Source organism: Aquarana catesbeiana, linkage group LG03 (genome assembly GCF_042186555.1).
Source record: "Aquarana catesbeiana isolate 2022-GZ linkage group LG03, ASM4218655v1, whole genome shotgun sequence".
Classification (NCBI taxonomy): domain Eukaryota; kingdom Metazoa; phylum Chordata; class Amphibia; order Anura; family Ranidae; genus Aquarana; species Aquarana catesbeiana.
Genome location: NC_133326.1, coordinates 526,683,306 through 526,695,454, shown reverse-complemented (window position 1 = coordinate 526,695,454; position 12,149 = coordinate 526,683,306). Strand labels below are relative to the sequence as shown.

The 12,149-nt window shown below is 44.6% G+C and overlaps 1 protein-coding gene across 2 annotated transcripts in view; it reads right to left on the bottom strand.

Moving 5' to 3' along the window:
• Positions 1-9,709: 9,709 nt before the first annotated feature.
• FERRY3 (FERRY endosomal RAB5 effector complex subunit 3) overlaps positions 9,710-12,149 on the bottom strand; it is a 120,870-nt gene continuing 118,430 nt past the window's right edge. For both annotated transcript variants that reach the window (XM_073621248.1, XM_073621247.1), the window contains exon 14: positions 9,710-11,226. In XM_073621248.1, coding sequence (XP_073477349.1) covers positions 11,134-11,226 — 93 coding nt within the window. In that variant the 3' untranslated portion in view covers positions 9,710-11,133. The remainder of the gene's footprint in view (positions 11,227-12,149) is intronic.

Genomic DNA, 12,149 nt, shown 5'->3' with positions numbered 1-12,149 from the left:
CGCTGGTACCTTGTACCCGCTAGAGTGGCAAAATATTCACCTAATACTTCAGCTCTTTGTTTTCGAGGATGCCCAGAAATAGGCACACATTTACACATATGGTGGACGTGCCCAGTAATCCAAACCTTCTGGAAGGAAGTCTTCGTGATTGCATCTAAAATATTTAAAAAAATAATACAACCAGATCCATATTTAACTTTACTTAATCTAAAACCGGAATGGTTAACACTCTCTCAATTCAAACTTATGATCCAACTAATAACGGCTGCAAAACAAACAGTGGCCAAAGCATGGAAATCTCCTACATTGGTACTAGCAGAAACAATTCACAGAATGAATAATACAATGTCCCATGCTAAGATGGTAGCCATCGATCAAAATCAAATTCCAAAATTTGAAAAACTTTGGCATCCTTGGATAAAACAACAGTTCCTGTCAAACTTCAATGACTCTGTCCTGTTGCCATGGTAACAAATTTAATGACTTACAGAGACACCCATTCTAAGGCTTCAAAGAGAACTAAAAAGAATAATAAACTGACGAGCGGGACAACCTTGTGGACCATACCTCTACCTTTCAACCCTTTTTCTTCTTTCTCTTTCCTTTTCTCCACCTTACGATTAAAGCTCATTATCAGAATTTATTTGACCTATATACACTCTACTTGTAAACAATATGTATAGTAGGTATAAATCATTTAAATACCTACAAAAGTAACTAAGGAAATGATATATATCTTTAATTTAGGTTTACGTGAACCCAATGTTTAATATTTGAAATTTCATGATATTTACCTATATAAACCCTACTGTAAAACAATGAGCTTACTTTATAGATCCTTGTAAACTTACTTTATGTATCTTTATAACATTGTATACTCAATAAACTTCTTTTGACAAGGAAAACAGAAGACAAGTTTTGGACAAATCCTTTATTAAAAATAGAAAAAAAAAACAAAAAGAAACAGTGCCCCTCGATGTAAATCCATTGTCAATCACACCACTGTCCTGAAAAAAGAAAATAAACACTCCGCCTTCTAGGACAGTCACTCGCCGAATGCCTCCTCCGCGCTTTGACAGTTCTTATATAGCTGAGAGCGGGGCCACCTGGCAACATCCCCTGGTGGCCCCACCCGCTTGTAACATCACGGACCGGTGCATGTGGTTTTCACACACGATAAAATATGCATTTTTGGTCTCAAGAGTACTTATAACCCCCAAACATATATTTTTCTGAAAGCTGAAAATCTATAGAATATCAAGATTGAATTTTCAATTTTTATATTTTGCACTATATTTGCACAACTGTTTATCACACCTATATTTTCAGTAAAAAAAAAATACATGTCCCTGATCACTGCCACACCAGTGTCACAAGACCAGTGACACAAGACCAGTGCAGCCAGCCAAAGTGTCCCTGATCATCAGTCACACCAGTACAGTGTCACCAGATCAGTTCAGCCAGTCACAGTGTCCCTGATGACTGCCACACCTGTCCCACTGTCAACGAGACCAGTGCATCCAATTACAGTGTCCCTAAACACCACCACACCAGTGCCAGTGTCCCCAGACCAGCCTAAACCGGCAACAGTGTTCTGATCACTATCCACACCTGTGGCAGTGTCACCAGAGTCAGTGAAGTCAGCAACATTGTCATGATCCCTAGCCACAGCAGTGTCATCAGAGCCAGTGTACGCCAGAAAAAGTGTCCTGATCATCGCTACATCAGTAGTGTCATCTACAGAGGCAGCTGGTGGGCTCTCCCCCGGTCCGGCTCTTACCCGCGGGGCTGTGGTGTCCTCCTCTCCCGGAGTGCGGGCAGCAGCCACGGCCGCTCCGGTGTCCACTCCTCCAGCTTCCTCCGCTGTGTGTCTCCTCTTCTGCCAAAGCGCTAGGTAATTGTGAAACAGGTCTCACAGACCTGCCTCCTGATTGGCCGGAGGAACTTTAGTGTGAAAATAGCAAAAATTAATTTGCTATGGTGACACAACTGGGTGGCCTCGGAGCGCAATGCTCTGCGCTCTGAGGCCACCCTTTTTTGAAGCCTATTAGAGCCTCTGGCTCTAATCAGGTGCTTCAACCCCCTCCCCCCCATTGAAATCCATGGTCCGGCGGGAAGCGACGCCCATGCGCTCTATATGGACGGGCCGCCACTGGTCATCTAGTACCACTGCTAGGCACAACCAGTGTTCTGATCGCCATCACCAGTACTAGTGTCATTGGGTACCAGTGCAGCCACTGCCAAAAATCTACACTAATGAGGCAGCCTTTCAAATTCTAAATATAAGTATAAGAAGACCTGGGATTCATTAACAGCCAGCTTTGATTCAGAGGATGAAAGGGCCCTGCTAAAAGAGCTAAGAATACCATGTCACCCAGCACTGAACGTCCTGGTGAAAAATGTGATCGCTTGTCAGGAAATTAGGTCTCACTCTACTTCTTAGAAAATACCTTTGAGGTTCTGCTTTACAAAATCTGGCAATTTAGTGGGTGTTTCCTCTCTCCTGGCATGTCAGGGCCTTGAAAAACATGACAGGTAGTCGGGAAATCAGGTGTATAATTTATGCACCTTAAAAGTCTGAAGGTGGCAGTGAAAAAGTCTTATGCCGCGTACACACGATTGGATTTTCCGACAACAAATGTTCGATGGGAGCTTGTTGTCGAAAATTCCGACTGTGTGTAGGCTCCATCGGACATTTTTTGTGTTTTGGGGTGTAATTGTAAGTATGCCTATGCCCTGACTGAGAAATATCTTGGTAAAATGACAACTTTGTGAAAAAAAAAAAAATCACATTTTATTCACTTTCTTTATTTTTTCCCAAAAATTGTGGCAAAAGTTACAACTTAAATAAACACACTTTGCATCTTAATAAAGATCTTGGAGTTTCTACTTTTCAAAAGGGGTCATTTTAAAGGTGTTTGTACTGATATTGCATTTTAGGGCCTTGAGAAATGAGTTAAGGAGTCAGAACAGTCAGCAATGATACATTTCAAATATAAATAATTATAGTTTGTAGACCAGGGGAAGGCAACCTTTTGAGCACAATGTGCCAAAAAACGTTTTCAAAGAAATTGAGCGTGCCGATTTTGTAACAAAAAATGTCAACTTCACACTTTTTTATTTTTATAAATGCTGTAAACTACTTTAGTAGTGAGAAATTAACATCCTGCACTCTCACGCCTCAGATCAGCCCCAATTCCTGCAACTCCACACTTCAGATCGCTGTCCCCCCTGCTCATCTGTCCTACCACTGTACATCTGCCCCCCCACTGTAATCCCCTGCACATCTGCCCCACCATTGTAACCCCCCTGCTCATCTGCCCGACCAATGCACCTCCTTTCACATCTGCCCCACTGCTCTACCCCCCTGCTTTCCTGCCCCACCACTGAACCCCCCTGCTCATCTGCCCCACCACTGTACCACCCTGCTCATCTGCCCCACCAATATACTCCCCTGCACATTTGCCCCACCACTGTAACTCCCTGCACATTTGCCCCACCACTGTACCCCCCTGCTCAACTGCCCCACCACTGTAACCGCCCCTGCTCATCTGCCCCACCAATACACCTCCTTTCACATCTGCCCCACTGCTCTACCCCCCTGATTTTCTGCCCCACCACTGTACCACCCTGCTCATCTACCCCACCAATTTACCCCTTTCTCATCTGCCCCACCACTGTATCACCCTGCTTATCTGTCCCACTACTGTTCCCTCTTTCTCATCTGCCCCACCACTGTACCTCCATGCACATCTGCTCCACCACTGAACCATCTTCTCATCTGTCCCAACACTGAACTTATCTGCTCATCTGCCCCACCAAGGTAACCCCCTGCTTTTCTGTCCCACTGCTGAACCCCCTTCTCAACCCTCCCACCACTGTACCCCCTTGTTCTTCTGCCCCACCACTGTACCACTCTGCTTATCTACCCCACCAATTTACCCCTTTCTCATCTGCCCCACCACTGTAAGCCCCTGCACATCTGCCCCACCACTGTACCACCCTGCTCTTCTGTCCCACCACTGTTCCCCCTTTCTCATCTGCCCTACCACTGTACCTTCGTGCACATCTGCTCCACCACTGAACCATCTTCTCATCTGTCCCAACACTGAACTTATCTGCTCATCTGCCCCACCACTGTAACCCCCTTTCTCATCTGCCCCACAGCTGTAACCCCCTCCTCATCTGTCCCACCAACGTACCTCCTTTCCCCTCTGCCAAAACACTGAACCCCCCCTGCTCATCTGCCCCATGAATGTACACGCCTGCTTTTCTGTCCCACCGGTGAACCCCCTTCTCATCCCTCCCACCACTGTACCCCCTTGCTCTTCTGCCCCACCACTGTACCCACTTGCTCTTCTGTCCCACCCCTGTAACCCCCCCTGCTCATCTGCCCCATAAATGTACCACTTTTCTCATCTGCCCCACCACCGTACCCCCTGCACATCTGCTTCACCACTCTATCCCCATGCTCTTCTGTCTCACCTTCTCATCTGTCCTAAGACTAAACCCATCTACTCATCTGCTCCATCCCCTGTAACCCACTTTCTCATCTGCCCAACCAATGCACCTCCTTTCACATCTGCCCCACTGCTCTACTCCCCTGATTTTCTGCCCCACCACTGTAACCCCCTATACATCTGCCCCACCACTGTATCACCCTGCTGATCTACCCCACCAATTTACCCCTTTCTCATCTGCCCCACCACTATAACTCCCTGCACATTTGCACCACTGTACCCCCTGCTCATTTGCCCCACCACTGTAACCCCTCTGCTCATCTGCCCCACCACTGTAACCCCCTATACATCTGCCCCACCACTGTAACACCCTGCTCATCTACCCCACCACTCTACCACCCTGCTCTTCCGTCCCATCACTGTTCCCCCTTTCTCATCTGCCCCACCACTGTACCTCCATGCACATCTGCTCCACCACTGAACCATCTTCTCATCTGTCCCAACACTGAACTTATCTGCTCATCTGCCCCACCAAGGTAACCCCCTTTCTCATCTGCCCCCACAACTGTACCTCCTGCACATCTGCCCCACTGCTGTAACCCCCTCCTCATCTGTCCCACCAATGTACATCCTTTCTCTTCTGCCAAAACACTAAACCCCCCCTGCTCATCTGCCCCATCACTGTACCCCCCTGCTTTTCTGTCCCACTGCTGAACCCCCTTCTCAACCCTCCCACCACTGTACCCCCTTGCTCTTCTGTCCCACCACTTTACCCCCTTGCTCTTCTGTCCCACCACTGTAACCCCCCTGCTCATCTGCCTCACCAATACACCTCCTTTCACATCTGCCCCACTGCTGTACACCCCTGATTTTCTGCGCCACCACTGTAACCCCCCTATACATCTGCCCCACCACTGTACGACCCTGCTCATCTACCCCACCAATTTACCCCTTTCTCATCTGCCCCACCACTGTAACCCCCTGCACATCTGCCCCACCACTGTACCACCCCTGTTCCCCCTTTCTCATCTGCCCCACCACTGTACCTCCATGCACATCTGCTCCACCACTGAACCATCTTCTCATCTGTCTCAACACTGAAGCTATCTGCTAATCTGCCCCACGACTGTACAAGCTGCACATCTGCCCCACTGCTGTAACCCCCTCCTCATCTGTCCCAATGTACCTCCTTTCTCCTCTGCCAAAACACTGAACCCCCCTGCTCATCTGCCCCATCACTGTACCCCCCTGCTTTTCCGTCCCACCGCTGAACCCCCTTCTCATCCCTCCCTCCACTGTACCTCCTGCACATCTGCCCAACCACTGTACCCCCTTGCTCTTCTGTCCCACCACTGTACCCCCTTGCACTTAGGTCCCATCAATGTACCATTTTTTCTCATCTGCCCCACCACTGTACCTCCCTGTACATCTGCTCCACCACCGTATCCCCATGCTCTTCCTTCTCATCTGTCCTAAGACTGAACCCATCTGCCCCACCACTGTAACCCACTTTCTCATCTGCCCAACCAATGTACCTCCTTTCACATCTGCCCCTCTGCTCTAGTCCCCTGATTTTCTGCCCCACCACTGTAACCCCCCCTATACATCTGCCCCACCACTGTACCACCCTGCTCATCTACCCCACCAATTTATCCCTTTCTCATCTGCCCCATAATGTACCCACTTTCTCATCTGCCCACCACTGTAACCCCCTGAACATCTGCTCCACCACTGTACCACCCTGCTCTTCTGTCCCACCACTGTTCCCCCTTTCTCATCTGCCCCACCACTGTACCTCCATGCACATCTGCTCCACCACTGAACAATATTCTCATCTGTCCCAACACTGAACTTATCTGCTAATCTGCCCCACCACTGTAACCCCCTTTCTCATCTTCCCCACGATTGTACAACCTGCACATCTGCCCCACCGCTGTAACCCCCTCCTCATCTGTCTCACCAATGTACCGCCTTTCTCTTCTGCCAAATCACTAAACCCCCCCTTCTCACCTGGCCCAACACTAAACCCCCTCTACTCATCTGCCCCATCACTGTACCCCCTGCTTTTCGGTCCCACCGCTGTAACCCCCCTGTTCATCTGCCCCATCAATGTATCACTTTTCTCATCTGCCCCACCACCGTACCTCCCTGCACATCTGCTCCACCGCCATATCTCCATGCTCTTCTGTCTCACCTTCTCATCTGTCCTAAGACTGAACCCATCTGCCCCACCACTGTAACCCACTTTCTCATCTGCCCAACCAATGTACCTCCTGCACATCTCTCACCTCTGTACCCCCTGCTCTCCTGCCCCACCACTGTAACCCCCTCCTCATCTGCCCCACCAATACACCTCCTTTCAGATCTGCTCATCTGGCCCAACACTGAACACCCCTGCTCTTCTGTCCCACTGCTGAACCCCCTTCTCATCTCTTCCACTGTTGTACCCTCCTGCTCATTTGCTCCACCGCTGTACCCTCTTTTCATCTATGATATGTGCGATATGCAGAGTGGTGAAAGGAAGCAGAGACGAGACACATCTACCTGTCCTTGCACACTCATCCTGCTGATCCACCTCTCGCATCCAGCCCACGAGCTTGTATGTGATGTCACATACAAGCATAATTGTCAAAGTATCACAGTGCTGAAAAATGGCTTGGACAGGAGGATTAGCATGCTGATCTTCAAGTGGTTAGCCTTAAAGTTTTATAGCACACACTTTAATCCCTATTCTTCTTCATAAAATATAAAAGACGAGATTGTGTTGAGTAAATTGATACTAAATATGTCAAATCTCCAAAGTGCGTGCACCTGTGAAATAGCAACAAATTAAACTCAAAATTTTACATGAACTAGGCTTTAAAAATCTCCACAGGTCATCGGATTAGAGGTAAGTGTAAATTATGGCATTACCATTCAATATGTGTATATACATTCAGTGTTCACATATGTATGAATGCGCAGGGGTTAATTGTGTATATATATATATATTATATATATACATACACACACACACACACACACACACACACACACACACACACACACACACACAGTAAATGTACAGTGCATCTGGAAAGTATTCACAGCGCTTCACTTTTTCCATATTTTGTTATGTTACAGCCTTCTTCCAAAATGGATTAAATTCAGCATTTTCGTCAAAATTTTACAAACAATACCCCATAATGACAGCATGAAACAAGTTTGTTTGAAATCTTTGCACATGTTTAAAAAAAAAAAAAATGTACATAAGTATTCACAGCCTTTGCCATGACACTCAAACATGAGCTCAGGTGCACCCTGTTTCCACTGATCATCCTTGAGATCCAACAACTTGATTGGAGTCCACCTGTGATAAAATTCAGTTGATTGAACATAATTTGGAAAGGCACACACCTGTCTATATAAGATCCCACAATTAACAGTGCATGTCAGAGCACAAACCAAGCCATGAAGTCCAAGGAATTATCTGTAGACCCCTGAGACAGGATTGTATCAAGGCACAGATCTGGGAAAGGGCACAGAAAAATTTCTGCAGCACTGAAGGTCCCAATGAGCACTGGTCATCCTCCATTGGGGCTTCATGGTCTGACACTGGGTTAAAATTTCTGTTCTGACAGGGTGAGTATACAGCTAAACAACAGCACACACAGCAATCTATAAAAAAAAAGTAAGAGTGCTCCACAACAACAACAAATAAAATGTCAAGAATCAGGTTCTTAGATATGTCTCATTCATGGCTGGTTCTCTTTAAACTGACTTGTCCTTTCATGTTTTCCTAAAAATAACATATTCCCTTGTCTGGTCTTTGAAAGAAATAAAGAAAATCCAGTAACGCAAATCTATGTACCGTAATTATTATGTAGAAAATCAGTTTGTGGTGAAGGCATCCTCCTCCACAAGTCATCTTTCACACTCATGAAATAATTTCCTCCGTGGATGGGCTTCATCCTATAGCATCAGTGCTAGAAATATCCTGCAGGGGAGTGCGTCCAGCCACCGGTCACTAAAGCTATATATCACAGGCGGATATAAACGCCTCTGGTTTAAGGGACCGTTTTAGCATCCCATAATTCCTATTTACCCACATGTCACACAACCGAAAGGTCCAGTCAATTCATGAAAATATCAATTTCCCTTCCCTAATTACATCTTCTACAAAGGGCAAAAATAGGATCCTGGAGATAGGGAGTTGAAGGGAAAAAAACATTGCTATTTATTTTATGTCATAAATCTTTCTATTGTTCTCTGATCATCTCATAAAAGGTTGGCTGCTGTTTTGTAATTTATTTATATTTACATAAAAGAAGATTCTAAAAGGAACAACCACTGTTGGACAAAAGGCCTTAATCACTTTCTTGAAAGAATAATGAGAACCAGTCATTAAAGTTAAAATCCAGGCAGACCTAAAACCCAAACAATTACCATTTAAAACAAAAATATTTGCTTTCACATTTTTTCATCCTTTGTTACACCTCCCTCAGTGGTGCTGATCTACTGTAGTCTCTTTGCAGACATCTCCTGTCTACATGCACTCCAGCGATGGCTGCATGGCATTTGTCAGGGAGGGTTTCCTGATGGTGACAACAGTGGACCATGCCTGTGTGATATGTACTGAAGTGGCCACCTGTTGTCTCTTTCGAAAGCTTGTGTTTTAGGGTGATAATGCAAGAACCCAGTAGGGTGACAAGGACAGAGTGTGGGCACCCCGTAACAGAAAGTGTCTGAACAAGGACCTTCATGGCAGGGTTACCAGGTATTATACAGTATTTATAAAGCTGCAGAATTAAAAAATATTGAAAATTACTGTTAAAATGATATATTTATGTTAAAGCTGATATAAGATTTAATTGATTGAGTTCAAATATACTTAAAAAAGAAGTCCCACATCGATTTTAACTTCAGTTCAAGTGTCCGCTCGAATACTGGCACTTTCACAATGTGTCCATGCCTACAGGAGGGGGGATTATAGAGGTATGTCCATATCATTTTGTTTGTCCAATCACAGTTGGGGTGTGTCCTGGATTAGGCTCCACTGGGGTGCCTGGATTACAAAACTGGCTGAACAGAATTTCATTTCATTTACATTATGAAAACACATGCACTGTGTACTTAACTGTACCTTTTATGTTTGCTTTTAAGTTATCACTTTACTGTTCTAGTAATAGATTAAGTGTATAATCACTCATTCAGCCGCTCAAACCCGGACACTCTAAAGATAAAGCTATGGTATTAAGAAAAAACAGTCAACAAGTGAAGTATTTTTAATAGTGCATATAACAGAAGAGTGTACAGTACATTGTTATTTACTGCAACAAAAAAATATTAAAATGAGTTATGTCCCGCACAATTTCATTGCAGTGATATACAATACTGGTATTCCATTTCAGTCTTTACACGTATATTTTATACAATCTTGTTCTTATCACAAAACACAGACAGCAATCAAACGAAAGATCAATATTTTCAGATATTTATGTTCACATTTTGCAAGTTCACAGAGTTTTATATTTTCTGTATTTATTTTCTGTCATATACCAGACAGTGTTTTAGACAGTACACAAACCTATGTATAAGTTCCTGCACCAGAGGAGCTAGAAATCTAATGTCCCTAGCTCACTCAAATAAGTAAACAGACAGTTTATTTCCCATTTGGTCAGAACCTGAGTTACCAATCTGTTTGGATGGTGGGAGGGGAAAACTGAGCTCTTACAGGAGAAGAGCATATAGGTGAATATATTAGGGATGGGTTTTAGGGGTTACATTTTTTGCTTTGGTTTTATGGTTAAAGAGAAACTGGAAACTCTGGCCAAAATAAGGTAAGCAAAAGGCAACAGCCTACTTACCAACACTGCCTGTGGTCTCCCTGCAGCAGATCTTTCCCCATTATTAACTTACCATGTCTTGTTCTGCACCGTGTCTTTGCGTGGAGGCAGCCATCTTGGTAGATGCAGAGCTTTGCTTCCTCACAGCAGAGCCACCAGCAAAAAGAACAGCGAGCAGCACGGTAGTGGCAACGGTGCCTTCATTTATATACTGCAGCTACACAGCCATGAGGCACAGGAGTACCTAGGCACCTTCACATACCACGAAGTCTACTTCTATTTTTAAGGAGGAACTTTCCTTTTTCAGTTCAGGAATTCAGGTATACATTACGTTTTCAGAAAGTTCATGGGTAACGCAGTGAGGTTGAAGGTTATGAGTTGGAATCTAGCTAAGAGTCAGATTAAAGTGACTGTAAAGGTTGTTTTTTTTTTATTTTATTTTATATTTTTGGTTGTTAAATACCAAACGTTATATTTACCTGCTCTGTGCAATGATTTCGCACAGAGCAGCCCCAATCCTCTTTTTCTGGCGTCTCCTGCCAGTGCTGTCCATTCCTCCAGCCTGAAGGCAGGCTTCAGTCTTAAGATCAACCTAAGATTAAAGTTAGGGTTGGGTGATTCAGGGAAGGCTTTTCTTTTTTTTTTTTTCCCTGTGCCAAATACTACCAGGTGCCAGTTTCTTGGGGATAATCATTCTACAACCTCTGTTGTCCATAAGGTGGCCACTGTGCTGGAGCTCGTAAACACAGAGAATCAGGATAGCATTTCAGAATCTTCCAGAATAAGGGTCAGTAATAATTCACATGCTGGAAAGAACGCCGACAATCCAAAATGCAATCTTGCTCATCTTAGCGTTTTGAGGTCAAGGTAAGTGTTGAGGAGACCCGAAAGATCTGCGGGAGCATATTGCTCAGCTGATAAAACATTTCCTCCGAGATATTCTGTGAAGATAAAGTGACATCATTCATGTGTTTAGCAGGATACATCAAGATCCAAGTTATTTAAAACAGAACCAAAATAATATTTTTGTAGTTTTGGTTAGTCTAAAGAAGCTTTAGAATCTGTCAGGTTTTTATCTGTCTGTGCCCCTGCTAGAAACATTCACTCTTTTTATGTTGATGACTCTCACTGGGACAGGGGATCTTCTAATAGGGACACCTGTACTGGGAAAAAGTAGAATTTCCACACACTTTAGAGAGATTTCTTTTTTACTTCCTGTGGTGTCTCCAGGACAGAAAGTTTGGTGAACTTCAAAAATAGGAACATAAATAGTAGAAAAGAAATATTAAAAGATTCAGGTAGGATGTGCTGGATCCAAAAGCAATGGACTCTGACTAGGCAAATCTCAAAGCATACAAGGGCCATCAAAAGGTGCCCTGAAGAGATGTAAGGAAGTGTAGAAAAAAAAGTGCTACACCAATGATTTAGGTGACCAAAAAGGTAATTTATTACCTTAAAATGTCCATGAATACAATCCAATATGTTTCGGGGGTTATAGTGTACCACCTTTAATGTCAGGAAGATCAAGTCAGCCCACATAGCTGGATTCCAACATCAGCAGTTGCTCACAGCTCAGGCCTTGTGGCATGTGCATGCACCATCGTCGTAAATAGTGTTGCCAAGTGGGCCATTTCAAGTGGTTGTAAAGGCAAGTTTTTGATCTTAATGCATTCTAGGAACAATCTGGTAAGCAACAGCTGGATAAGACAATGCCAATACAGTAGGCAGGAACATACCGGTAATTAGGGCCAGGCTGGGTCAACAACTTGCAAGGAATTAAGTACCAGAATGGCAGGCAGAAATCATATTTGGGCAATAAGCCATGGTCTATACAGGAACAGGTAAGCAAACAGAGAACCATAGA